General features: G+C 35.9%; 2 protein-coding genes and 1 long non-coding RNA gene across 3 annotated transcripts; 2 read left to right on the top strand and 1 right to left on the bottom strand.

The window, feature by feature from the left end:
- The first annotated feature begins 176 nt into the window (after nucleotides 1–176).
- arntl2 (aryl hydrocarbon receptor nuclear translocator-like 2) lies at nucleotides 177–21,990 on the top strand. Its single transcript, XM_043264909.1, has 18 exons — nucleotides 177–958; nucleotides 1,089–1,183; nucleotides 8,172–8,301; nucleotides 9,411–9,464; nucleotides 9,565–9,606; nucleotides 9,771–9,928; nucleotides 10,102–10,181; nucleotides 10,378–10,470; nucleotides 11,024–11,141; nucleotides 12,018–12,164; nucleotides 12,967–13,207; nucleotides 14,596–14,702; nucleotides 15,237–15,387; nucleotides 15,516–15,583; nucleotides 16,096–16,213; nucleotides 16,508–16,598; nucleotides 16,699–16,798; nucleotides 17,552–21,990. The coding sequence occupies exons 1-18, from the start codon at nucleotides 831–833 to the stop codon at nucleotides 17,701–17,703; spliced, it is 2,073 nt and encodes a 690-aa protein (XP_043120844.1). The 5' UTR covers nucleotides 177–830; the 3' UTR covers nucleotides 17,704–21,990.
- On the bottom strand, nucleotides 11,966–24,475 carry LOC122363046. Its single transcript, XR_006253186.1, has 3 exons — nucleotides 24,343–24,475; nucleotides 23,097–23,267; nucleotides 11,966–12,090 (listed from the first exon to the last, which is right to left on the bottom strand). It is a non-coding gene; the product is annotated as an uncharacterized LOC122363046 (long non-coding RNA).
- si:ch211-245j22.3 (uncharacterized protein LOC563798 homolog) lies at nucleotides 23,204–26,927 on the top strand. The gene is made up of 5 exons (XM_043264910.1): nucleotides 23,204–23,315; nucleotides 24,350–24,482; nucleotides 25,516–25,665; nucleotides 26,057–26,162; nucleotides 26,258–26,927. The coding sequence occupies exons 1-5, from the start codon at nucleotides 23,239–23,241 to the stop codon at nucleotides 26,380–26,382; spliced, it is 591 nt and encodes a 196-aa protein (XP_043120845.1). The 5' UTR covers nucleotides 23,204–23,238; the 3' UTR covers nucleotides 26,383–26,927.
- Nucleotides 26,928–27,079: the final 152 nt, after the last annotated feature.

Below are 27,079 nucleotides of genomic sequence, written 5' to 3'. Positions count from 1 at the left end.
CATCAACCTATGCATCAGTTTCCTTAAGGCGAAATTAATGAACATTTAAATAGCATATATATTACTCAAATAACAATCATGACTTTATAATATATATATATATATATATATATATATATATATATATATATATATATATATATATATATATATATATATATATAGGTCATGATTGTTATTTGAGCATCAGTCTAATTTTTCAACTGTATCATTAAATAATAAAAGCCTAGGATTACCTTCTGTTACAACATGAAGAGAAGCCTAAATGTCTTACTAACAAGCTTATTCAATTTTTATATATTTTTAAAAAATATTTAGGCTACTGGTTAAATTAGTTTCATTTGTACAATATGTCGAGTTCACCCAAAATCAACAGGTAAAATTAATTACTTAAGTCACTGTGGTTTTTACACTACTATGCACAGTTTATGTAGGCTTTAAATATTATTGAAATATTCTTGACAATATGTTGACACTTTAAAACAAACCGAACAGGTAGAGTTTGTGGTCAGATTTTTTTTATTTTTATTTTCTTGTAATATCATTTACTCGCCCCAACAAATCATCAATATGCTACATACATACATACATTCATCCAATGAGTCAAAATAACAGACAGTCCTGGTCTAAATATATATGATGGTTGCGAGATCCGAGTGCAATATGGTCGAATTACATCGCTGCGATCGAACAGATGACTGACCGGCACTCGTTCAGTACCGCATACCGCCATCGCATCCGTGACCGCATTTTTCTCGGCTTGCATAACATATCGCGTGACTTACTAGGTTAGTAACGTGAGGGAACGGACAGCGGAGAAGGCGGTGTTGATGATGGTAGGAGGAGATTGTGCGTCGTCGTCGTCGTCTTCCGCGTTTCCCCGGATTTCAACCACTGTCCTGATTCCATCGTGTCCTCTCCTTGCACGTTTTTACGCTCGGCCCACCCTCCCAAATGAGTTAGTTGTAAAGAAAAAAATTAAATCAATTATACAGGCCTCGCCGTTCCCCCCCTCCTCCGCCTTCACCTCTCCTCTTTCTCTCCCCTCTTTGCAAATAACTACCACCGCCTTCGTTCTCCACATGCAGCATCGGAGTCCTGGGCCCCGGCGTACCGGCTCCAGCCATGTCGGCGAGGAATACAGCGGCTGGCGGCGGTGACGGAGCGACGGGGGAAAAGCCAGGTAACTCGCCGATTAAAACAATGCGAGTTAGCCCACCCTAGCCGGGTGCGCTCGAAGCGGAGAGAGTTGGTGTAGATTGCGCCGAGTGCCGGGCGGAGGAGAGGGGAGCTCTCGGTGTTCCCCGCTGATTGGTTTGCACGCTCGCGTTCGCAGCGAAACTAGGTCAGTAGTTCAGTAGAGCGAACTCCAGCAAACCCGAGCAGAGGCGCGTCGGAACTGCTCCCCGTGCTACATTCGGGGCTTTAACGCGGCTTTCCACCGCGTTTTCTGGTTTCGTTGTGACTGACGATCGGGTTTTTAACATGTAGTATGTCGTGCTGTGGTTATTTTGCGAGGCCTTTGGCAGATTGGCTGCCTTCACGTTCAGTCAGTTGCGGCTATGCTAGTTCTTTAAATGTCTTGACGTGTGTTTGCGCTTCGATTTTTTTTTGACCCTGCGTTTTCGGAAACTTTATCTTGCATATGGTATGCTTTTTAAAAAAATATATATATTTTCCTAACCCCCACCGGTGATAAGATAATCTGATTTTATCGGAAAAAATTGCGTTACATCGATGATTTAGCCCATCGTTTTTTTTATTTGCATATAACGGTGGAATGAATAAAACGGAATCATTATTTATCAGGTTTCTTACAGTTAGCCATGTTTTATTTTGTGAAAAATATATATATATATATATATATATATATATATATATATATATATATATATATATGAAAAACATATTTTTAATTAAATGTATTGCTCTCAGCATTGTGTTATTCAGCACGCAAAAAATAATCAATTTATTACGCTAAAAAACGCTAGCGTAAAAAATTAGCGTATTGACTCTTTAAGAGAAGGCATAAATATGTTGTATAAAAACCGTAAACCAATTGAATTGAAGTTGTTGTTTTTTTTTTTTTCATTTAATGACTGGCTACCAGAACTCCTGATGTGTGTTTTTAACACATTGCCATATGGCCAAGTATTCAGAACAGTTTTTGGTTTATTTTAAGGTGCTGCTTATAAGTGCTTTGATTCACAAAAGGTCATTCGTTCATGAATCGGATGGTTTTGTTTCACCCTGCCATAGTTAAGGTGTGTAGAAAACTGTAATACTGATTTTTGATAAATCGTCTTTTTTTTAATATAATTTTCAAGCCTGCATAAGCCCCAAAGAAGTGTTCATACTGTATTGTTTTACTTCATAAACTTTGTTCTATGTATTCACTTTACTGTAAGTATATTGTAGCATAAGTCACTTTTTTTTTTAATTTATTGAGATTCGCAGCTCACAAATGCACCGTCTAGTAGAGATGCCTTTCCCTTAGTGAATTCAGTCTCAATTTTAATGAGTGAAACTGCCTCCCGTGACGTAAATGTGAATCATTAGCATTGTGAGGTCATAGTGCTGCCTGATCTAGTCTGATTTCTTGTAACGTGACCTTGTAACGTGATGGTTGTGTAATATGTAGGTCAAACTCGGCACACTTGTAGGCCAGAGCTGTGATGCCCTCCTCTTCCTCAGGCGTTGCTTTCTCTCTTCAGCCTAACTCAATCAGTGAACCTTTGCATAACTAGGCTATAAACAATCCGAAACAAAGCTGTTTAATGTAATAGGGCACTTGTGCTCTTAATTCTCGCTAAAGTGTGTAACCTAAATCTGCTGTCATTTTAGTTCGTCTCGTGACAGACTCCCCCTCCCTCCCTTCCCCAACACTGAAAAACGTGACTGGAATTTAGGGTCTCATCTGGAAAGTATGTCTCTTAGGTAACTGGCCTTTTGAGTTACAGATTCCAGTCATTTCGGTGATAGGGGCTTTTTCAGGTCAATTATTTACTATCCTACGCTTCTGGTAAATTCTGGCAAAGCTGATAAATAAAATGCACTTGTCCTGTAAAGTGTCTGTGGGAATTATGTTTACGGGGGAAAAGACAACATTACATATTAATGCTGCCTTCTTTTGTTAATCGTTTAATGTTAGTCTTTTCTCAGTGATATCAATACGTATGTTCATAAACAGACTAAAATTCATCAAATGTCATTAAAACTGCAATGCAAAAAGAATGCAGTGAAAAGCTTTTAAAGTCTGAATCTGTGTCATCCTTTAATTTCCTCAAAATTGTTCTTTATTATTGTAGGTTATAATATATTTTATGACCTTAATGTTTATAGCACCTTGCTGAAGTAAAACCAATTTATTTATTGTTTTTGCATTACAATTAATATTATATCAAGTTATATTTTATGCTAAAATTGGTAAATCATGTTTTGTATTTTTTTTTATTACGTATTGCATTGCTTTACACATTAGTATTGCTGTAATAATAAAAAAGTTTAAACATATTTAACATGATTTCTATATTAATACATATATACATGTGTGTGTGTGTGTAACTGTGTATTAAACACTTTAAATGTTAGTTTATCCATTACTTTCACAAGTATTTAATCTTTTAAAATACATTTTTTAGATTTCCTGACCTGTCCTGAATACATAAAACGTTTTAAGAGACGTTCACTCATGTTTGTGAGGACTATGAAGGCTATAAAGTTAAAGCAGAAGATTTGATCAGAAGTAGGTCAGCAGAAGTGGGGTTTATTGTGTCACTTTAGCACTGTGTTTTAGCAATACTTCGACCATTAACTGTCTATAGCTACAGTATATATTAGATGAAATATGTTGCTAGATCAGATCCTGAGTTTTTCGTGATCCCAAATCATTAAATGATGAGGACTGCATCGTGTGAAATGGAGAGCTTTGAAAGTAGTTGCACATTTGTTTCTGAGAAGCGTTTCAGAGGATGTAAGATTGCAGTCTAGTGCATCGTCGTCTTACGCACAGCACTTTCTAAGTGTTGCCTATACACTTAGTCATGGTCTCTGAAGAGGCTCCTGTGATTTGAACGGCGAGGCTATTTTGAGAATGTTTTTAGTAAACCGAACGGGTCTCATTCTCAAGGACCACTTTACAGACCACTTTAAATCTCAAAAATAATAGTTAAGAATGATTGTTTTGCTATCATTCTTAAAATCTTCCGATTGTCACATCCTAACCCCGTTTCAGTTTTATAACCTGTCTTAACTTCCTCTCTTGTCAAAGAGACCATTTCCTGTTGCCTTCTTGTCTAGACGTTAGATTTTTTTTTTTTTTTTTTTTTTTTTTTGTGTAAGCTTTGAGATTTGTATAAAGCAGTGCCAGCATGAAGCTCAAAGAATTTATCATTTACTTAAGTAGTTTATTACAAAGCCACATCAAAATGATTTGTAAATATGATGCTCATTTCATTTATGGATGGTTGTTAGAAATAAATATAAGCACACTTACTTTACTGAAGCTCTCGATGCAAAGTGTACACGGTGGATAAGGATTAAAAGCAATAACACATTAGTTCAAAGGTCTATGCCACAGTTTTGCTTACAAGAAATAAGTAAATAAAGGCCGTTTGTTGTGACACTTCAGACCTGTGTCGAGAAGAGATTGTCGAGATTTATTATTTTTTGTGTAAATGGGACTGGCGTAATTTCGCAGCTCATCTATGTAGTGGTTATAGGAATGCATTCAGTTCCTAATTATCTAAATAATTAAATTCTTGTGAAGCAGCCTATTGATAAATGTCAGCTGTTGAGGCAAGGCACTTTTGTAATTTGTCAGAAAATATAGGTCATGCTTTTTTTTTTTTTTGTTTTTTTTTTTTTTTTTTTTTTTTTTTGTTTTAGTTTGTCATGTTTACGGATTCTCACATTTTAGATACATTTCTTAAGCAAGTCTAAAACTGAACTGAAAAAAAATGTAGCATGCCATGCAACTGAGTCATCTTCACTACATTAATATGGAAAAGTCTGGGGGGAAAAAAAATGAACATGATTCCTTGCGTTGAACGTTATTGTGGCGTCATTGCAGTGTTTTGCTTTGGTCATGCAGAAAATCCACCATCCAAATTCCAAGATGCTTCAACCGGCTCAATTTGTGGTTTTAAACAACCTAGAAGTAATAATGGATTATTCACACTTTAGCGAATGAAACGCATCAGTGTTTTAACTGTGGGAAGAAATAACATCTGATTTTCATCTGAATCATCAACCATTAGCTTTTAAATAAGGCCTGTGCACATGTTATCAGCATCAGCATCCATATCCTTTTTTTTTTCTTTAAGCTTAAAACCAATAGCATAAGTGCAGACATGAATGTATCAATAGCATATATACAATTATTAGTTGTATTTATAGATTGTGATTGGTCAGTTGCCCAATACTGCTACCATTTTGAGTATCAAAACGATTTGATTTGTCTCTAGCAATCTGTTTTTAACATACTTTTTTTTTTTAGAAATCGGTATTAAAAATAAACCCATGTAGGTTGAAACCAGACTCTATTCTTTGTGTCGAAGTCCTGATGACCCTGTTTTTGTTTAGTGACTGAATGATTTTAAGTTAGCTCTCACTTAAGCTTTTTTTTTTTTGACACAAATGAGTAAATATTTATTTTCTAAGTCACAGCAGATCATTCTTCCCTGGCATCAATAGAGCTGACTTGCAAGAGCGTTCAATACATCACAGAAAACCAGTCTTATAAGTTTACAAGATATAAAAACTCGTGACGTCAACATGGTTATAATGAAACCCTGTGGTTACCTATTTATCCAACATTTAGCTTAACAGTTACTTTAATACTCAACTGTGAGACGTCGAATACTACCAAGGTGTGGTGCCAAAAGTGTGCCAAAGCTAAAAACACTGAAGTGGAATCACTGACCTACTTTAACACACTTTTGTCACGTTTCTTGCACAACGTTTGACGTAAATAAATTGAGTTTGGACATGTTTCTCGCGCAGCTCTATGGCAACAGTGCAAAGTATCACGAATAAATACCTCACCTTGTGGACATTTTTTTCCCAGTGATGACGAGCAGTGCTGGTATTGACTGTTTTTTCAAGTTATTTAGATGGATAATCTGGTACATTATTTAGCCGTTTTGCATCTTATGGGTGTGTATTGCTTTTAATGACATTTAAAGAGTATAATTGCACCTAAAATGCATTTGTTTTGAGAAGTAGGTAGGGTGATGAGTGATGTGCTTTTTTTTTTTTGAGGTTGAATAGACGGCGTGTAATTGTACGCAGGCATGCGAACGCTTAAGTATTTATATGCATTTGAATGATCCATCCTGGAAAATGAATAGTGAGTCAGTGAAATGGCCTTTCTCTTGCGCAGATGACGTCATGCAGTCGTCATGAGCGCTAGTATCCGAATGCAGGTCAGTGAAGTCCAGGTAATATCACGAGCCAGTGAAAGACGGAGCTCTTCACTGTTGGGTGCGGCCTTCCTATCGGCCTCATAAAACCAAATAATCCCGTCGCAGATCTTCACTCCAGCACACGGGATTAAAAATCAGGTTGTTGCCGATCTGTTAACGACTATTTAGGTCACTAGGCCTGCGGAGCACTGTTAAATATAGGAGCCAGGGGCACAAGCTGTGTTTGGCCTGCCCTGTTCCATTGTCGCCTGAACCTGATGGAGCTTTGACAACACACACACACACACAGAGTACATGCACGTGTACGCATGGCCGGTCTGAGGAGGACGCGCAGATGCAGTTGGCGGCTTGATGAGATGGAGGGTGTCTGTTGATCTTAGAGGCTTAAAGCAACAGGTGAAGCAGGCGGGAAAACAGACTGGCCCGTTAAAGCCTCTTCATGAATAAGTTGCTCTGCTTGCAGGGAGTTTGTGAATGGATTATGATGGTCAATGGCAATAACAGATGGCAAATACAGCTCCTTTATGTGTCTGCCAGGTGCCAGGTAGAGCTGCACAGTTTGCTCAAAAGTAATATCGCAGTTATTGCAACAAAAATACTGGGATTGTGATTTAAACTCAATATGATAAACAGTGCTTGTAAAGTGTGAAGCACTTTTTTTTCTTTGCATTCACTCTGTAGTTTTACACTTTATGTGGGCTATTTATTTTAATTATTATTGTTGAAATAATGACAAATATTGTATAGTTTTGTTGTTGTTAAAATTATTATTATTATTATTATTAAGTTTTTTTTTTTATTCCGTGTATTCACATTATAGCTTTGCTTTGACAGGCTAGTTATTTCAATAAAGTAATAATTGAATCACTAATATAATTTTTTTATTGTATTCTATTTGAAGAGATGTATTTACATTCACGTTGTAGCTTTACTTTAGCATAGGCAAATTGTTGATATGTAATAGCAATGAAAAATATTATCATTTTTTATTTTAATAACCACACTAGGGATTATTGATTTTTTTTCTTTTTTACTTTGATTAATTGAAACCAAAACTAAAATTGAATAGACAATATGTCTTCCATCAGGGTCCTTTGCTTTTATTTGACCAAATGTTGCAGTGTTTTTTTTGTTTTGTTTTTCGTCAGAAGCTAAAGCTGTTTTAACTCAACAGATGCGTGATCTTAGTGCTTGAAAATGCTGTTCTGTCTCCAATAATGAAGACCGGATATTATGTAAATAGAAATGAATACACCACTATAAAGCCTTCTTGTTTTAAAGCTCTGTTTGCACAGGAAGCCAGCGCTTTAAAATGAACTTGCGTATTCCTTCCTGATTGCACGTGACTACAGATTTGCAAAAAGTAAAGAATGATTAAGTAGGTTGTCTGTATTGTTCTCATGGTCGCCCACCTTCAATGCGGCATGTAGTTCTCTGTGAACGTTTTCTTTCTAAGAACCAGGTGTAAACTGGGTTTCTGGGTTTTAAGATGACACTTTTAAGACGCCGTTTACAAGATAAAAAAATGCCCTGTTTATTATCGCCACGCAGACAAAAAGTATCACTCTGAATTCACACAGAAATCCTTTGATTGTTTGCTCGCCGATTACAGATGGTCTGATTCTTTAGATGTCTGTTATGAAATCTATTCCACGCTGCCCTGGTTCCAATATGTAGCACGTAGTTGTGTTTTGGCATGTTTCTTTTTGTAAGTTTACTATAATAAATCCCTCCCACCATTGGCAGGAGACGCATTAGAGGAAGAACCCCAGGGCCTCTCTGTCTCTCTGTCTGGTTTGATGACCCCCACCTCAGCCACCGGCATGGCCTCAGGCATGGAGCTGCCCAGAAAACGGAAAGGCAGCATGGACAACCCGTGAGTGTATTTCTATATTTACATATTTACATTTGTCACTAGTAGAGGATGGAAGCTTGACAAAATATGACAGTTACTGTATGTATCACAACGTTTCGTTGTGTTTTTTTAGCATTAATACGACATTAAAGATTGGAATGGTTTTTCTGAATGGTTTGAAGCATGGATGATATATTAAACGAAAGTGTGGCAATGACTGTTCTTAAATAATTTAGTTACTAGTCTAGTAACTATGTTGATGTCACTAAAATAAAAAAATAACATTTAAATTAATAATTATTACATTAAAACTGTCATTCACCAAAAACAAGTATGCTTTACATGATTAGAAACGTATTTACAATGTTACAAAAGTTGAAAATATATAATTAAATAATATAATTAATCAAAAATTATTCTTGAGCACCAAATCAGCATATTAGAATGATTTCTGAAGGATCATGTGACACTGAAGACAGGAGTAATTCGGCTTTACCATCATAGAATAATATTTTACAATTACTGCTTTTATTGTAATAAATTTAGCTTTTGAATAGGAAGTGTTGTGTATTTTCTTTTTTTTTTTTTTTTTTTTTTTCTTTTTGTTTGTAGCTTGATGGACACAAACCACGAAAAACATAAAAAAAAAACAGTAGCTCTGTACCATTAGCTCTGCCTTTTAATGCTGCCTGGATAAATCACAATGACTCCATAGGTTTCATTTGTCTTCATGAGATGAGTCGCAAAGTTGTTGCACAGATGTGTATCTTTGCTGCTTTGATTTTTGCATTACTCAGTGTTTCTTTTTGATTTAATGCGGAAAAAAAACATGGTCCATCCCACATAAATGGTGATATATGCTCCATATCCACATACCACCCAGCCCTAGTGTGTTTAAAAAAGTATACACGTGGGTGTGAGAATGTAACACATTAATATTTAGATTTTATTTTTTTTTGCTATAGCTGATGACTAATATCCTCTTGTTTGGCCTGTTAGCCCCTGTCCTGCTTTTCTGAATGAGTCGAGATGCATTGGGAAAGGAAATGCGTGGTCTGTGTTTAATGTCCTCTTAGAATCACGGCAGCATTTCATGAGTCACTTTAATCATCTCACCACTTTGTTTCCAGGGAAACAAAATCTGCATCAAATCTAGAGGAGGATATGGAGGACGATCAGGGAAGGTACTAAGCCCATTACGATACTCAATATGGCTCACCTTGATCTACGATGTTAATCTTTACTTTTAACACCTCTATGTCTTTTATTATTATGTTTTCTTAGATCGGAAGGAGACGACCAGCACTTAAAAATTAAGTGTGTCAGGTAAATATCACAAAAACCTTTTTATGATTATTATTGTTATTATTTAGTTTCCTTTTATTTAGTAAATTTGCAGTTTCCACTGACATTGCAAAAAAAAAAATTAAGCGAAGTTATATTTCAGCTCAGTGGAGTTCAGTGGCACTTACATGCATTTCATCTTGCAGAGAACCTCATAGTCAGATCGAGAAACGACGGCGAGATAAAATGAATAACCTGATTGACGAGTTGGCAGCAATGATCCCCACTTGTAACCCCATGTCCCGCAAGCTTGACAAACTCACTGTGTTACGAATGGCTGTCCAGCACCTCAAGTCTCTGAAAGGTACCTGCAGTTGCTTTTTGTGCAGCCTAGCGAACACAGACTAATACTGGGCTTGTATTGATTAAAAATGAGCCTGTAAAATGTATTTTCCTTCATGAATACCTCGTTAAAGCACAATAAACAGCGATGATTGATCTAGATGCGTGTGGGGTAACAGAGTGCCTGTTTTTCAGGAGCAACCAGCTCGTTTGCTGAAGCCAATTACAAACCTGCATTCCTCCCAGACGATGAGCTCAAACACCTCGTCTTAAGGGTAAATCCTACAATTTATAAAAGCAGGTCTTGAAGCTATTTGTAACAGCAGAAAAAAAACTGTCACTGCAAATGATTGATTATGCGAGTAGAAAAGGCTCCAAAAATAGATTTTGTTTAAACAGGGATTTTGACTGTTTGCGATTTGTGAAATTACATCTTCAACCCTAAATGATCTCTTTCTATCTCTTGTCCAGGCTGCAGATGGATTTCTCTTTGTGGTTGGCTGTGACCGTGGAAAGATAGTCTTTGTCTCAGAGTCGGTTTCAAAAATCCTGAATTACAGTCGGGTAGGACAGTTCATCTATATACATGTTAAAAAGAGAAAAACTTTTTTAATGCAATAAATGCTGTACTTTTGAAAAGATGTACACTACCAGACAAATGATTAGTCACATACTCATACTTTATTTTTCGCCATTTTCCACATCATAGAATCATAGAAAAGTCAAAGCAAGTACGCTACCTATATAGTGGTGGTGTATATATATATATATATATATATATATATATATATATATATATATATATATATATATATATATATATATATATATATCCATACACACATAGACATAAATAAATAAAACATTTGGAAGCATTTTTCAGGAATTCTGGACCTATTATTTTCTATTAAGTAAATTGTTCTTTGATTTTGGAAAAATTATGTTCTCTATAAAAATAATGTCAGTCGTTTAATTAAGCATTTAATTATTGATGTATTTTAAGGGCTGTTTTCAAAAATGGCATTTGCCTGGTGAATAATCAATTAGGTTTATGATCTGACCTGTTGGCAAAACGTATTAGTTAAATCATGGCTCATTTGAATGTTTTTCTCCCCAGACGGAGTTAATTGGACAGAGCCTGTTTGATTTTGTTCATCCTAAGGACATTGGTAAAGTGAAGGAACAGCTGTCTGCCTCTGAACTCTACCCGCGGGAGCGCCTCATAGACGCCAAAAGTAAACATACTTTGGCTGTAATAAACGGTTGCGTTGAATTTGTGTGTGCCCTTTCTGAATACTTTCCTGAAATGCTTATACAGTTTATATACAGTCTGTTGAATGCACATTGTGCTCAGTCTGCTTAATAAATATACGGTATACTGTACACCGTTATTTAAATATTTGGGGTCAGTAAAATTTTGCAATGGCCAACAGGGGATGCATTTATTTGATTTAAAAAAAAGAGTAATATTCCAATAATATTATAAAAATTTGAGTGATTTCTGTAGTAATATTTTCAAATTTCTTTAGTAATATGTTGTTATTTATTTCTCTGGTGACCAAGCCGAATTTTAAGCAGCCATTATTACTCCAGTCACATGATTCTTCAGAAATAATTCTAATATGCTGATTTGGTGTAGAAATTACGTTTATTATTATTATTATTATTATTATTATTATTATTATTATTAACAAGGTTGACAACCGTGTTTCTGCACTGTTTTTGGTGTTGAAAAGAACAGCATTTAAATCTTTTGTAACATTATACATTTCTTAACTCATTAATTCCATATCAATACAAGTATTCTTTAAAATAGAATCTTCTTTATCCCCAGACCTTTTTTTTTTTTTTTTTTTTTTTTTTTTTTTTTTTTTAAATTGATTTTAAGTTGATTATTTACTCTCCCCCATGTTTCAATCCTGTTTCCTGGCATGAAGCGCAATAAAAGTAGTCCAAATGACTCATGTGCTGTATTTGAAGTTTTCCAAAGCTGTAGGATTGCTTTTGGTAAAACATTTGGAACAACATGAGGCTGAGCAAATAACAAAATATCAGTTTTTGGGGAAATCATGCTTTCAAGCAGCCTGACTCTCTCTGGTGTTTGCGTGCAGCGGGATTACAGGTGCAGGCTGAGCTCCCCGTCGGAGCGGCTCGGCTTTGCTCTGGAGCTCGCCGCTCATTCTTCTGTCGAATGAAGTACAACAAAGTTACCGTCAAAGAAGAGAAGGACTTCCAGGCTGGGGCTTCAAAAAAGAAAGGTCAGTAGAATTTCAGTCACAATACTTCAGGAGATCACTCTTTTTTTACAATTAAGATGGTTTTGCAATTCTAACGATGATATTAAGTGAATCAGTAAAGGCTTGTGTTCATGCAATCAAATCCACTGTCTGTTATGATCTTTATGTTAAAAAAAAATCTGTATTCTTGGCTTTAGACTGGCAATGTGTCTCTTCTTGCTGGTCCAAGATGTCATTTGTGACGTGTTGATGACGTGGTCTGCATATTTACTCCATTACACATGTCATCTTTTTTTTTTTTTTTTTTTTTCTTCTCGCCACATGCAGTGGTGTAAGCACAACTTGTGGGATTTCATTCCAACAGCTATATTCCCACAAAAGTTGTTGGATAGTGACTTCACTTTGGAAAGTGTTTTGCTGTGCTGTCTGGACTTGAACAGCATTGACGTTTCTGTTCTTGGTGAGCATGGCCTTTTCCAAACTGCCCAGAGCAGTTAGTTGTTCAGGCAACCCAGTAAAGCCATGCATTGGTTTTCATGCATTTATTTTAATGCGTTATAAGCCAGTTTTTCAAAATGACAGTATGCCGAGCAAAAGCTTGTATTTAAGCTGAAATACTGGGGGGCTGGGGTTGGGGGGAATGTGATGTTTGCCACAGCACGTTTTTTTTTTTTTTTAATTTTGTTTTTTTTTAGATTAAATCAAGCAAATCCAAAAGGGAATGAAACGTGCACCTTTGTGTTCCTCTTTAACAACATATGGTGGAACATTTGGCTCTCGGCTCACCTGTAAATTGGCTCTGTTTAATTGACTGCCCCTACAGAGTCACAGCGGTACTGCACTGTGCACTGCACGGGCTACATGCGCACCTGGCCCACGCGCCAGCTGGGCACGGAGGGGGAGGCCGAGGCAGATAAAGAGAGTTCCCACTTCAGCTGCTTGGTAGCAGTGGGCCGCATTCACCCCCACACTCTACCGCAGGCCAACGGAGAGATCAAGGTCAAGCCTACTGAATTTGTCACCCGCTACGCCATGGATGGCAAATTCACTTTCGTGGATCAGCGGTAAGTCGTTTCGGGTATGCATAAACGTGAATTTTTGTGACTGACAATTGTTTGCGTGCATAATCATAGTCATTTTGTGCAAACAAGCTCCACACTATGTAATTACCCACATAACCTTCCCTTGTCCGGTGTGATCCGTAGTAAGTTGACTGTACATGGGCACTTCATTCTCACTAGATGGCGGCATGCATTTTCTTTTCAAAACTCAGATTTAATTTACCACTTGTAAGAGGATACAACTTTTAGGTATTTGTTATTCAGATTATAGTTGGTTAACTGTTTTTCAAATTTGTCTCAAATGGACTCAAAATGGTCTCTTTAGTAGTCCATATAAATTATATAAAAATAACGTTAACACTTTCTATGATGCCTGTATTTGATACATTATAAGGCTATTTTTAAGGCATTATAATTAATGCAGAATGTATTATAAATAACTTTTATAATGTGTTGTACCATCTCATGAATTTTCATAAGAACAGTTTTAATGTGTTATAATATTTATTTTTTCGTGGTTATTGCTTTTAAGTGTATGATAATTTCTAACACACAATGAACTCAATTCATCCACTTAATTTACAATGGATTGTATTTCTCATAGTTCTAATGCATCGTACATTTTGCCATTTTAATTGTTACTTGAGCAGAAAAATGCCACTTATAATTGATAATCTTTTTTTTTTCTCAAACAGCCATATGATCAGATATCAGATCAATTGAATATGTAATATGACACATTTATTTTGAACTCAATATTAGCCTCACATGAAACTCAAATAACACCCAGCAGCTAATGTCAAGATATATATATATCTCAAGATATAGTCCATTATAAATGTAGTCATTTAAACCATGTATTATTTGTAGTAAAAATAATCATACTCTTAAACGTTATCACTAATACATAAATATTATAATGTATTATTGTTTTTGAACTAACATTTACTTGCATATTTACTTTTTTTATTCACGCATATGCATATCTTAAGTGCATCCCTTTTAATAAAAGTAATTATTACATACAATATTTTAGAAAAATGATTAAATGTACTTATATTTTAAACACTGACATATTTAATTTTTGGAGTATTTTCAAATTCTAAAATAGTTACATAAAATTCTAATTATAAACAAATGCTAATTATTTTGTAGAATAATAATTATCCTATGATTTATCCTTGTTTAATTATCATGTACGAAATATAATTTGTTGTTGGTCAGGTATGCAGATATGCCTCAAATTCACAGCATTAATATAGGCGATATTGTCAGTTCAGGATAGCCTAGATGCTCAAATATGTAATGTTTTAATCGTGTAAACACTGCGGCACTTTCTCTGATAGATTTGTAAGTCTGACTTCTGCATTCTATTTATATTGCGCACACAGAGCCACCACCATTCTGGGTTATTTACCCCAGGAGCTGCTAGGCACATCCTGCTATGAATACTTCCATCTGGACGACCTGCCTCACTTGGCAGATAGACACCGAAAAGGTACGGTGCATCCAGGTTCTTACCAATAGGAACGCTGGAGCTCTAAACAGGTTTTCCTGAAAGTATTTTCCAAGAAACTGGGCACATTGCCTAAGACATTTGTACAAAGAAGGACACGAGTAGCCAAATCCTCATCATCCATCATTAATCACCAGTCTTACTTCTAAAGAACATTAGAACAGCTTTCAATGGCAGATACATTAGGCCAGCACCTTAGAGTGTAATTACATGCATATAAAAATAAATGTGACTCTTAATACCTTTTTGTTTCTTCATCTTTTACACATTTATAAGTTTTTATACTATGAGACAAGTACTACTAATGAAAGGTCTGTCAAGCTAGTCACATTGACAGCTCTATTGTACTCTTGGTAATTTTGGAAGTGCATGGATCCCCATTTACTTTCATCGTATGCAAATAAGTCAACAGTACATTCAGCCACAATTTTTCTGTCAAATATAAAATGTAATAAGGGATCGGAAGGACTGGTTCGTAAGTAAATGACAATTTCATTTTTGCACTTCTTTTCACAGTGCTGAGGAGTAAAGAGAAGATTGAGACAAACTGCTATAAGTTTAAAACGAAATATGGCTCTTTTGTCAACTTACAAAGTCAGTGGTTTAGTTTTATAAATCCCTGGACCAAAGAAGTAGAATACATAGTGTCAACCAACACAGTTATATCGTAAGTACCAGCATCTCATCTTGTTTTTCCTATAACTGCATATCAATGTCATGCTTCAACCTGTTGCCCAAATTCTGTGATCGATGAGATAACAGATTATTTCTTGACTCTTTTTCCGCCTGACTCAGCGGTAAAAGTAATCCAGGTGGATCAGGGGATAAATCTGAGCAGCCTAGCAGTTCCAAGGCCTCGGAGGGTGAGTACTGAGATCTGTGAATGTTGTAAATATGTTTTGTATCTAGGCGTGTACCTATAATTTTCAAATTGCATTGTTAAACCCTATATAGAAGAAAAGGCACTTTGGTTAATGTGGCAACTATGTAAATGCTTTTCAGTTAATAAAGAGCTGCGGTCACCTTTTTAATGTATGCATGTTTTGCTTTGAGTTTTTGTATGTCTTTTGAGTCCTGTTATACAATTAATCGCATCTAATAGATGTGTGTGCTGTGTATACCTAATATGCATATATAATACACACAAATTCATGTGAACTAAATTATTTTATTTTTTTCCCATGTGATTTAATCGTCTGACAGCACTAGCACATCTTTTTTTGTTGTTGTTGTTTAGGGTTTCATTTGGTTTGGTGTTTGTTTTCTCCTTTTTTTTTTTTTTTTTTGTGCATTTGCTAGAACGCCTTAATTTGATTTGCATGAATTGTCTTAAAAAATGATAAAATATGCTAAATTTGTTATCACTGTTTTGTAGATGATGCCAAGAAGTCCCAACAAGTTCCAATCATCCCAGGGATCTCCAGTGCATCAGGCATGATTTACGCTGGGTGCATAGGGACCCAAATTGCTAATGAGATAATGGACTATAATAGGTAAACCAATTACGTAGCTTCCTTTATATTATTACGTTTGGTGTTATTTACAGTGAAGTATTACAAACAATGAAAATTAAGGTAATTTTGGGATTGTTTGGTTTGTTTGTCATCCCACAAACAACTAGTTAATGAGTCATGTTGAGTAGTTTTATTATATTTGATCGATTTCTTTTGTTAGCAGAATTGCAAAAGATTCTTGGAAACTGTGCCAATTAGTTGATTTTTGAAAATATGCAATTGTGCGCATCCCTAAAGAAAAGATTAATTCTAATGTCATGCTGTTTTCTTAAGGATGAACTCCTCACCATCCAGCGGCAATACAAGTCCGTTCAGTTTACTGCAGGACAAGTCTCCACTGGCCCTTGCGCAGGCCAGCAGCAATGTGAGGCTGTCAGACAAATGTGTCGGTGTGTTTAGAAATTAATTCACAAGTTTTGTGGTTTCTTCTGATCTAACACATTAGCACTTTTAAATGCTTTAAGGTGCCAAATGGGGAAGCGACAGATGTGGAGATGCCTGGAAAATCAAGTTCAGAGGAGGAAGCGAGGGGTGGGGCCTTCACAGCGGGAGAAAGTTTGATGGGTAGATGTGACAGCATTGTATTACTTCTGCCATGTGGTTCTTAGGGTTGCTCCACCCCAAAATGAACATTTTGTCACTTACCCCCATGTCGTTCCAAATCCATAAATTATTTGTTCATCTTCTGAACACAATAAGATATTTATGATGAAAACCAGGAGGCTTGTGACTGTTCCATTCTCTGCCAAACAATTACGACTGTCAAGGTGAAGAGGAGTATGAAAGACATCGTCTGGTTCAGTCGTAATGTTATAAATCTGTGAGAATAATGACTTTATTTAAAGATTTGGCATGTAACATCTCTGCAGTGCCATTTTTGATCCGGTGGAGACACGTTACATATGCAGTTCTGTGTTAGACGGAATGGTGCCAAATCTTTGAATAAAGTCATTATTTTTGTTTTCTTTCCATACAAAAAGTATTCTCGTTGCTTTATAACGTTACTGTTAAACCATGGATGGCAGATGGAGCATTCAGACGACATCTTTCATAATTTTCACCTTGACAGTCATAATTGTTTGGCAGTCAATGGGTCACATCAAAAATATCTTGCATATCTTACAAGCTTTTACAGCTTTGGAATGACATGGGGGTTAGTAATAAATGACAATTTTCACTTACTTACAAGTCTTACTATCTAAAAGTCTTTACATTTTAAATCTAAACATTTTTAAAATAATCGAAAGATTTTTTTTGCTTTAACCAAATGAATTTCTTTCTCAAAATGCTTTTTCTGCCTGTGTTCCTGTCCTCCAGAGGGGAGCTCTCAGTTGGATCTGGAGGGGGTTCCTGGGTTAGGCGCTCTAAGCACTGACGAGGCAGCCATGGCGGTCATTATGAGTTTACTGGAGACCGATGCCAACCTGGGTGAGGCCGTGGACTTTGACGAGATGCACTGGTCTCTGTGAACACAGCTCCGGATTTTTTTTTTTTTTTTTTTTTAAGATCCATCTTATTTGGAGGTGAAATGAACCATCCATTCATTTTCATGGGGCAGCAAGCCTTTGACAATTCTTTGGCTTTCATGTTTTTAATTTATTAGTGTTTTTTTATGTGTACGGACAAGCTGCATGGCAGGTTATCTGATGGCTGCCCCTGGAGAACCAAAGGGGACGGGGGTCTATCTGCGTACCTTAAACTGAGTACCTTAAGCAACAGGACCAAGTTTTATGTGGTCTGGTGTGCATTTCTTCACCTCAGCTCTGAGGTCACTTCTGCCCCTTGGCATGGATCAGAACGGAGAGACGTTCTTGGCCTGTTTTGCCATGTTGAGAAATACATGCCTCAGCCAAGCCATAAGGCAAGAATCCAAATGGTCCACTGTGATCCAGTGGCGTAAGGATTTCAAAACTTTTTCCTTAGTCAATCAACACTTGAACTGATGCTTTTGAGGCAAAGCTGGACTTTTTTTTTTTTTTTTAATAAAAACGTCATGGGATTCCTTTGGCAAGGGAAGCCTGGTAGTTATTTTACCCTTTTAGAGCAGAAATCATCTTGAATTCAATGTTTTTTGATGAACAAGAGTGGAACAACGGGGAGGGGTACTGGTAAGCGCTTGTGGTCATTTGTCAAACAGAACTACTTGAAAAGACTGTGGAAAAAATCTGAAAATTGAGGATCACCGTTAGGCCTGACATTTGTTTTTTTCCTCTCTAGTCTACAAACTTGTGTGTGAATGTGTACTTTTCCCTCAGACCTTTGCCTGTCCTGCCAGGGCTATGCTTTTCTTAAAACAGGGCCATCAGTAAAATTTACAAGGCCTGGGACAACCTTTTTAGAAGACCTGGGACAATGTTCTTGGTTGTTGCCCCCTTAGTTAGATGTATTCGTTCTGCTGTTCTGAAAGATGGTCTTGATGGAGATTGGAAACAGGTAAAATGGTGAATGGAAACTAATAAGGGCAGGGTCTCTCAGGGAACAATTCATGGAAACTCCTTCTCGAAATCCTTCAGCGGATCAGCAAAGTACCACGTTTTAGACACTTGTGTGAAAGTGGTGTTTAGGACTTCTACAGGGCTTCATTCTTTCATTAGTTCTTCTTGTTTAGTTATGTGCAAAGAGGTATAACATGCTCAACGTGATCAACATTTAGAAGGTGATTGTTGTTTAAACTGTATTTTGTAAGTTATATCTCATAATTTTAGTTATGGGAATAATCTAATCTCTACTCAACTTCAAAATACTAACAAAATCAATTTTTATGAAGTAAAATAATAACAGTAATGGGGAGATGTTTTTTTTTTTTTTTTTTTTTTTCTCACATTCTTCCTGTTTCAAGAAGACATTTAAGGCAAATACAGCCATGATGGTAACTCACTTTTAAAGGTATAATGCACCCTAAAATGGACAATGTTTATCGTTTACGCATCCTCATGTCTTTACAAACCTGTATGACTTACTTTTATGTAACACAAATGGAGATGTTTAGAAGAATGGTCATTCTGCTCTTTTCCATATTATGAAAGTTAATGGTGACCTTAAAAGCACCAATAAGTGCTATAAAAAAGCACCACAGAAGTTATTCATAAGATTTGTGTATTATATTCCAAGTTCAATTTATGACTTCATAGATTTTCAATTTAATTTATGCAAATCTCAATATCGCATTTTAAGGCTAGAACACACAAGATATTTCCTTTATTTACAGTCTGGAGGAGTTGTTGCTAGTTGCTTATAGTCAAAGCCAGCACGCAACTTTTACAGATTCAGAGAAAATCACGTTGTATGCTAGGCACAGATTCAGATTATCTAGCTTCAGACTATGATTCCATTCAGTCAGAAAATGAGGCTTGTTTGGTTCTCCAAGCTGATTTTTAGTACATGCATTGCTTTCATTGTCATATCACCTTGCAACAAGACACATTTATTATTGCATTTGTTGTGTTTGAAGCGACTATGAAGTCTTGTAGAGTGTCGTCTTCTGTTAGGTTTGAGTTTAAAAGTGTTTGATCCCTGGTGTTTTTCTTTTTTTAATTCTGAAAGTCAGGTCGTACGTTTTAGACATAAAGAAGAAAGTCATACAGGTTTTAAAAATAATGCTGGAATTTCCATTTTTGGCTGAACTATTACTAACTAAAGACGAGAGACCCAAGAACGTGTTTTTACCATGTTTAAGTAGTATTAAATTAATCTTTAAATGGATAACTCAAAACACACAAACACACACAAAGTCCACTGTAGTTTTGAGCCCGTTTTCTCAGAGGGCTAGAATCTCAGAAACATAACACCTCTTTTTGGGAAGATTAATCTTTGTAGGCTGTTAAAATGCTATTATTAAATGCCATTTATTGTAAAATTCCCTATTTTGTATATTATATTTGAGGTCTTATTGCGTGTGCGCATCCTTGGGATACTGATTCTCTCCTCATTTTCTCTTTTCTAATTTTTTTTTTTTTTTAAATGTTCAAAAAATGTCATCCGCTTCCCCTGGGTAATCATTCACCTCAATGAATTCACATTTAAGCATGACTTTGTATCTGATTTTGCACATTTTCTTCCGAAATTCTGCTTCCCTTCATACTGGCGACCTTTTATTCAGACGACCAGTGTATTAAACTGCTTTACTGTGACGAAGCACATGTGCCACAGGTGTCTCATGGCCTTGCGTGATGGAAACGGCTGATTCTGACCGATTATACCAAAGCAATTTGACCGCAGACATATTTCAAGTACCCTTAACGCTCAGCTGCCCTGTGCTGTCAGATGATCTGTAATTCTGTGACTCTAGTGTGAGCTGCTTTAAAAAAAAAAAAATGTCTTCATATCATTGTCTACTCTGTCACATGCTGCCAAGAGCTTACTTGAAGGGAGGAAGCCACCAACCCACCCACCCACCCAATCCAGCTGAAATGAAATACTGCTAGGTTATGTGCATGAGTCTTGCCATGATCCATTGTTCACCCGATGCTCGGCTTTGCAAATGTAACGCATTACCCAGAAATATAAATGGGGCATTTCCTTAAACCTGACTGAAATTTCATAGGATCAGCTGTAAGTGTTTGTCACACAGGTGGTTAGATGTGTTAGCCAATCACGGTTCTAGTAAGATCACTGGTTAGGGATTTTGATTGGGCAGTTGTAGCCTTAAGCACAGGAACAGCTGCTTCGATTGCCCCAATGTACAAGCATTGCACTGTGCCATAACTGCAGGCTTGTCCTAAAAGTCAAAATTGTGATTTATATTGTGTTTCCCACTCCCCCACATAGCTTCAATTTTTAAAGTAACAGTTCGTGCAAAAATGAAAATTCAAGATTTAGATGCGGTTCTTCATAGGAACAGATTTGGCATTACGTTATTTGCTTACCAATGGATTCTGTCAGAACGAGAGGCCAAACAACTGATCATCATAATCCACGCAACTTCCACATAATAAAAAAAAAAATCAAGGCAAAATCTGTTGCTTCTGACCGAAACACACTTCACAATTTGCTACTCCAAATCTGTTCAGATGAAGAAACAAACTCATTTACATCTTGGATGGCCTGAGGGTGACTACATATTCATTTTTGAGTGAACTATTTCTTTAATGTGGCTGTGTCCTGTTTGGAGTGTCGTTCTGCAGTTGCACTTGGCAGAAATCAAGTACTGTATGTAGGTTGGAACCACAGACCTTTTCTTCTGTCGCTTTCGTCCTAAGTTCAGTTCTCTCACGTTGTGTAGCCTAAGAGTTTCTTGATTTTATATTGATCCAGTAATATTCACTCATGCATGCCTTTTTGTGTACCCTTTGCTTTTCTTTACTACTTTTGTGTTGTTCTGTTAGCTATCTAAGGGTATTGGATAAAGGTTCTTGCCTTATAAGACAGACAAAGACTTGCTCGTTGTTCTGTTTCCCTTTTGTTTCTCTCTGTCTTGAGTGTGCGATGTTAGTGGTTTGGGTATTCTGAAGACTGTTCGTCAGTTCTGTGAATATCTCTGTCGGGGAGCAGCCGTTGGGTCGAGTCTTCAGATCTGCATGCGTGCATCTCTTCATCGCCCGGTCTGAGCCTTTGATCGAGGCCGTCATGGAACGAGGGGTCTTGTTCACGCAGGCCCCTTTTTTGTCTTTTGCTTTCTTCTCCTCCTCTGTTTGTTATCAAGCATTTGTATGACGCCATCGCTGCTGCTGTCTACAGGTCTGGTTAGTAGCAGAGAATCTGTCTCTCCAGGCTGACATGTAAAAAGATTCTTAAATAAACAACATTAGTTTCCTGTACACCTGTGTTGGTCTGTCATGCGTCAACAAATAAATGGCCTTTTTCCAAATCATTTCTTCATAATGAAATGGAATGGAAAGTTGCAAGATTTCAATTTTCTAAACTTGGTGCGAATTATATATACTTATAACTAGCAGCACGACTGTTTTTGACGTTGATAATAAGAAGAAATGTTTATTGGGCACTAAATCGGCTGTTTTGAAGGGTCATATGACGCTGAAGATTGCGGTAAATTATATTTTCTTGCAGTAATTACTAACACATTTAGCAATTTTAATGTCCTATTAAAAAGGTGCCTACAAAAATCTAGAAAGTATGCTTCATGAAATGGAGCATAAAATAACATTTAATTGGTCGTCCTAATTTGTAGTGTCATTTTAAATGCACTTTAAGCATTTGATTTATTTTAATGGTGTTTAAATTAATAAAAAAATGTTAATACTTGCTTTTTATACATTTTTTTTTTTGTTATAAAAAAAATCGAACTTGAATTAGAAAAATTTTAATATTAACTTTAGATCTTTTAATGATGATAAAACGTATAACTTCTTACTACTTACTCACTGATAAGTGCTTATTACTACCATTACATAAATAACTATAATCAATCAAAACTGGATCAGAACCTGTTCTAGAATTCTAGAATTGTCTTTCATTTCCATTTGAGTAAATTGCTCTTCCTGTCATTCCAATTCGATGTCAATAAAACTTAACCGTTCACCTTCACACTGCATGTTTAAGCTGCTGAGTGCATTCACTGGTTAAATGAAGAACAATGCTGATTCAAACGATGAACAGTGAAACCGCATTCTTCTGAGATTCTTTGATGGTTTTTGTGTCCTCGTTCACATTTCTGAGAATATTCACGAGCTTTCTCAGCTGCATGCACAAAATGGTTTCTGCTGTTTGTTAACTGGGTCACCAGAACAATTCAGCTCACAAGCAACCAACACACATTTTTAATACTTCAAAAGAGAAATATGGAGCTGCAACTGTCAGTTTGTATAATATCAGCGGAGTCCTCGACTGCTGCTGGGCCTGGAGAAGCTAGAGGATTTCAAGTGTCGTTCGTGTGTCTTTGAGGTAATTAATTTGTGTCACTCACCTGTCTGTCGGCCTCCCGAGGGGAGATTACTGTAGTTTAATTTCACAGATGCAGAAGGGTTTGGGTAAGAATGATTAAGTGGGAGAAGTAAGCTGGGCTTTGCTATATATGCGTCTCTGCGGTTGTTGATTTTGTTGCATTGATGAAGATGGGACAGGCCGCAACTTTACCCTGCAGAAAAGGCGGTACCTATGTCACAGAGCTTTATGAATGGTTCAGGTAAGTCAGCAAAATATTAACTTGATGACTGTTATGACTACAGAAGGCCTTTAGTGCGTAGTAAAAATAGGATGCAAAAGCTTGGTGACATGTCATCTGATAGATGCTTTTGTGCCAAACAAACCTCATTTTGGGTCTTTATTACTGGAGTGATTATAGCCATAAAATGTGTCAAGAAAGGGTCATCGCACACTGAAGATTTTTATTATGGACTGTAAAATGCCAACAATGACTATAAAACCATATAAACTCTATCTTAGCATAAGTAGGTCATCTGCTTATTTGAGTCCTTTTTTTATTTGACCTTTTACTGTAGTCTTATTCCTGGAATATTTCATTTCATGATGTGCATGTGAACATTGCCTTTTTTAATAATCATTCATAATGTAACCGTTCTAGAAGTTATAATATAGTACTGACAACACAAAAGATATCAAGTGTTTATTAATAGCTACCTGTATTAATATTATATATATATATATATATATATATATATATATATATATATATATATATATATATATATATATATATATATATATATATATATATAATTTAAATTATATATAATTTAAATATATATGCACAATTTTACACATTAAAAAAAAAAACTAAATGGTTTATGCTTAAAAATTATTGCATTGTACACAGAAGAAAATCGTGTAGGATTTCTTAGGTAAATCTTTACTTAGAAATTGATCAAACATTTTACAAATGTTTAGGGTACTCCTGAATTAATGATTGAAAATTAAATGCAAAAATGTATTTCTGTATTTTTATTTATTTTTTTATTTTTATATGAATGTAAAATAGTTATATTTAATAAAATATTTGTGTATTTTTATTCAGTGTGTATTTGGGTTATTTGAATTATTTTGTATCATTTGGAACCATACAATATCTATATTACACTAAAAAAGTTTACATTTATCAGTTTTATAACTACACTAGAAAATAATGCTAGCAGCAATAATCGTTTTATTCTTAAAAATTAGTATATATTTAAATGTGTCCACTGTGCTCGTACCTGGCAGGAAGTTCCTGAATGAATGTCCCAGCGGTTTGATCACCCTTCACGAGTTCAGACGACACTTCTGCAACGGAACCGTGGGAAAAGAGTCGGCGGAGTACGCGGAGCAGATATTCCGCACGCTGGATAACAATGGGGTATTTCACACCTCAAAACCATACAAGCTTTGAGGCCAGACGCTTGTGAAGTTTTAAGCCCGCTGTTCAAAACACTGCTTTTACAAAACATGCATGTTGACTTGACTTGAAGCCTAACAATAGACGCTGTGCTAACTAACTAGTTTTGTCCCCCCCCAAATGATTATTTAAACCAAAAATTATATAATAAGCGAGTACACAATGAATTAATTTTCCAAACCGTGTTTTGGCGTGTTCTGAATCGCTACGGTACACTTATAATAAGCGTTTATGCTCGGACTATTTAGACTGGTTTGGGTAGGTTCCGCTGCGGAGTAGCCCAGTACCTGCGTGATTCGCCCATAGACGTAAACAGAGAGAAGTAGCTCCGGCTACAATGTTCTTCCGCAACAAGCACGCAGTTCTTTTATTAACCGCTAGAGAGCAACAAGTTACTGATTTAGCTCAACTGTAACTACAAAATAAATATGAAAACGTTAACAATTATGTATCTGGATTTTTTTTTCACATGCATCCACATATATATATATATATATATATATTCATTTGATTTATTGTGTGTTGGCCCTGGATCACAAAACCAGATTAAGTGTCATTAAACAAATAATAAAAATTTGATTAGATTTGTGCACCTGAAAGCTGAATATCCTAATAAAAAAAAGAGAAATATAGCTGATGTCCAAATGAAGTCCTTTGCAATGCATATTACTAATCAAAAATTAAGCTATAGTATATTTATGGTAGGAAATTTACAAAATATCTTAACAGAGCATAATCTTACTTAATATTCAAATTATGTTTGGCATAAATGAAAAATGTTTCGTTTTGACCCATACAATGTATTGTTGGCTTTTGCTACACATATATCCGTGCAATTTACGACCGGTTTAGTGCTCCAGGGTTACACACACACACATTTTATTGTACATTTAATTTTCTTCATTTAATTTACAATAAAACCTATTCTTTATCATTTATTTACTTATGTTTTCTCTATTTGTATAAAAAGTGTGATATGATTGCCATTTAACAGGATGGAGTTGTGGACTTCAGAGAATATGTGACAGCCATCAGCATGTTGATTGAGGGCACGACAGTGGAGAAGCTGCGCTGGTCCTTCAAGCTGTATGACAAAGACAAAGACGGAGCCATCACACGCTCGGAGATGCTGGAAATCATGCAGGTGTGTGTCAATGGCTGTCTATGTTGCAGTTTGCTATGGGATTAAAAGGGCAGTTTGTTTACATGATTCTGGATTGCTCCACTAGAGGGCCATATACATTCACAAATTAGATTAGATTAGATTAGATTCAATTTTACTGTCATTGCACATGTACAAGTACAAGGTCTTACCAGGAGTTCAATAAGCAGCAATTGCAGGATATGGGTTAAGTTATAAGTGCATTTATAGGTGATATGTGCAGGGAGAAACTATGGCTGTCATTTAGAGATGCATGTACTATAAGGTTAATATACAGGTTGCTATTTACTAGAATCAGAAATGTGTTAATAGACACGTATAAACAGATATGTACATTCACAAATGGATATTTACAATGACTGTTCTCACTCAGGCCGTGTATAAGATGAGCGTTGCGGCATCTCTCACCAAACCTGATCCACTGACCGCTGAAGAATGCACCAATAGGATATTTGTACGGCTGGACAAAGATAACAACGGTAGGCAAAGTTATTTCATCCGCTCTGACATTCAAAGCACTAAACCGTGCTAGAAAATGCAGGTTTACAGATTCTTTTTCTTTCTGTCTCTGTAGCCATTATCAGTCAGGAGGAGTTCATTGAAGGCGCGCTGAATGACGAATGGATCAGAGAGATGTTGGAGTGTGATCCAAACACAGTGAAGATGGAGAGGCCTCTCAAAGGCAGTGCAGTGCTGTGAAGCTGTGGAGGAGATCATGACTGTTACAGTATTTATCGTGACGGGGCCTTAAATATGATAAGTTCATGAATTTATCAGGATGAATATTTTAAATAAAAGCAATAGTTATCCACAAAATGAATATTTGCTGAAATTACACTTGAACACACTTCAGATCATTAGTTATTTATTTACTATTTATTTTATTTTAATTATGTATCTTGTTATGTGAATTTACAAAGTAAATCTAAACAGCTGCTGTAAATAATTAGGATATTTTCAGAATCGTATGTCAATATTGTACTGCCAAACATAAAAACTTCTACTGAGAAATCAGTTATTGATTAAATATTAGTCTCAGTCTCGCCACTTTAAGTTGTTATGTATAATCAAAGGACAAAAAAAACAAAACTGTAATATTTTAAATTTGATTAGCCTATTGGGTTCAAAATACCAAAATAATGAATCAGATTCTTGTGCCATCTTATAACTTTAATTTGAAGTATTAAAATTATTTTACACAAGCTACAATTTACATAATAAATTTGACATATTATGTAAAGAAACATATTGTCTGTATTCTACAATTGTACAGTTGTGTTCTCCACTATTCTTCTGTATTTCTCACAGTGTTTTGATACACAGAACCTGAAAGTCTTGTCAAATTGAGCAACTGACTTTAGAAAACACCTCCATTTTGGACATAAAGATAGCTTTG

This window comes from Puntigrus tetrazona, chromosome 18 (genome assembly GCF_018831695.1).
Source record: "Puntigrus tetrazona isolate hp1 chromosome 18, ASM1883169v1, whole genome shotgun sequence".
NCBI lineage: Eukaryota > Metazoa > Chordata > Actinopteri > Cypriniformes > Cyprinidae > Puntigrus > Puntigrus tetrazona.
This window is presented reverse-complemented; position numbering and strand designations above follow the sequence as displayed.

Bases quoted from the DNA above. Each gene is read 5' to 3' on its own strand.
- arntl2 (XM_043264909.1), top strand. From the start codon at position 831: ATGATGGTAGGAGGAGATTGTGCGTCGTCGTCGTCGTCTTCCGCGTTT. The intron at 9,929-10,101 runs GTACCTGCAGTT...CCTGTTTTTCAG, and splicing joins GCACCTCAAGTCTCTGAAAG to GAGCAACCAGCTCGTTTGCT. The intron at 10,182-10,377 runs GTAAATCCTACA...TCTCTTGTCCAG, and splicing joins TCAAACACCTCGTCTTAAGG to GCTGCAGATGGATTTCTCTT.
- si:ch211-245j22.3 (XM_043264910.1), top strand. From the start codon at position 23,239: ATGAAGATGGGACAGGCCGCAACTTTACCCTGCAGAAAAGGCGGTACC. The intron at 23,316-24,349 runs GTAAGTCAGCAA...CGTACCTGGCAG, and splicing joins GAGCTTTATGAATGGTTCAG to GAAGTTCCTGAATGAATGTC. The intron at 24,483-25,515 runs GTATTTCACACC...GCCATTTAACAG, and splicing joins GCACGCTGGATAACAATGGG to GATGGAGTTGTGGACTTCAG.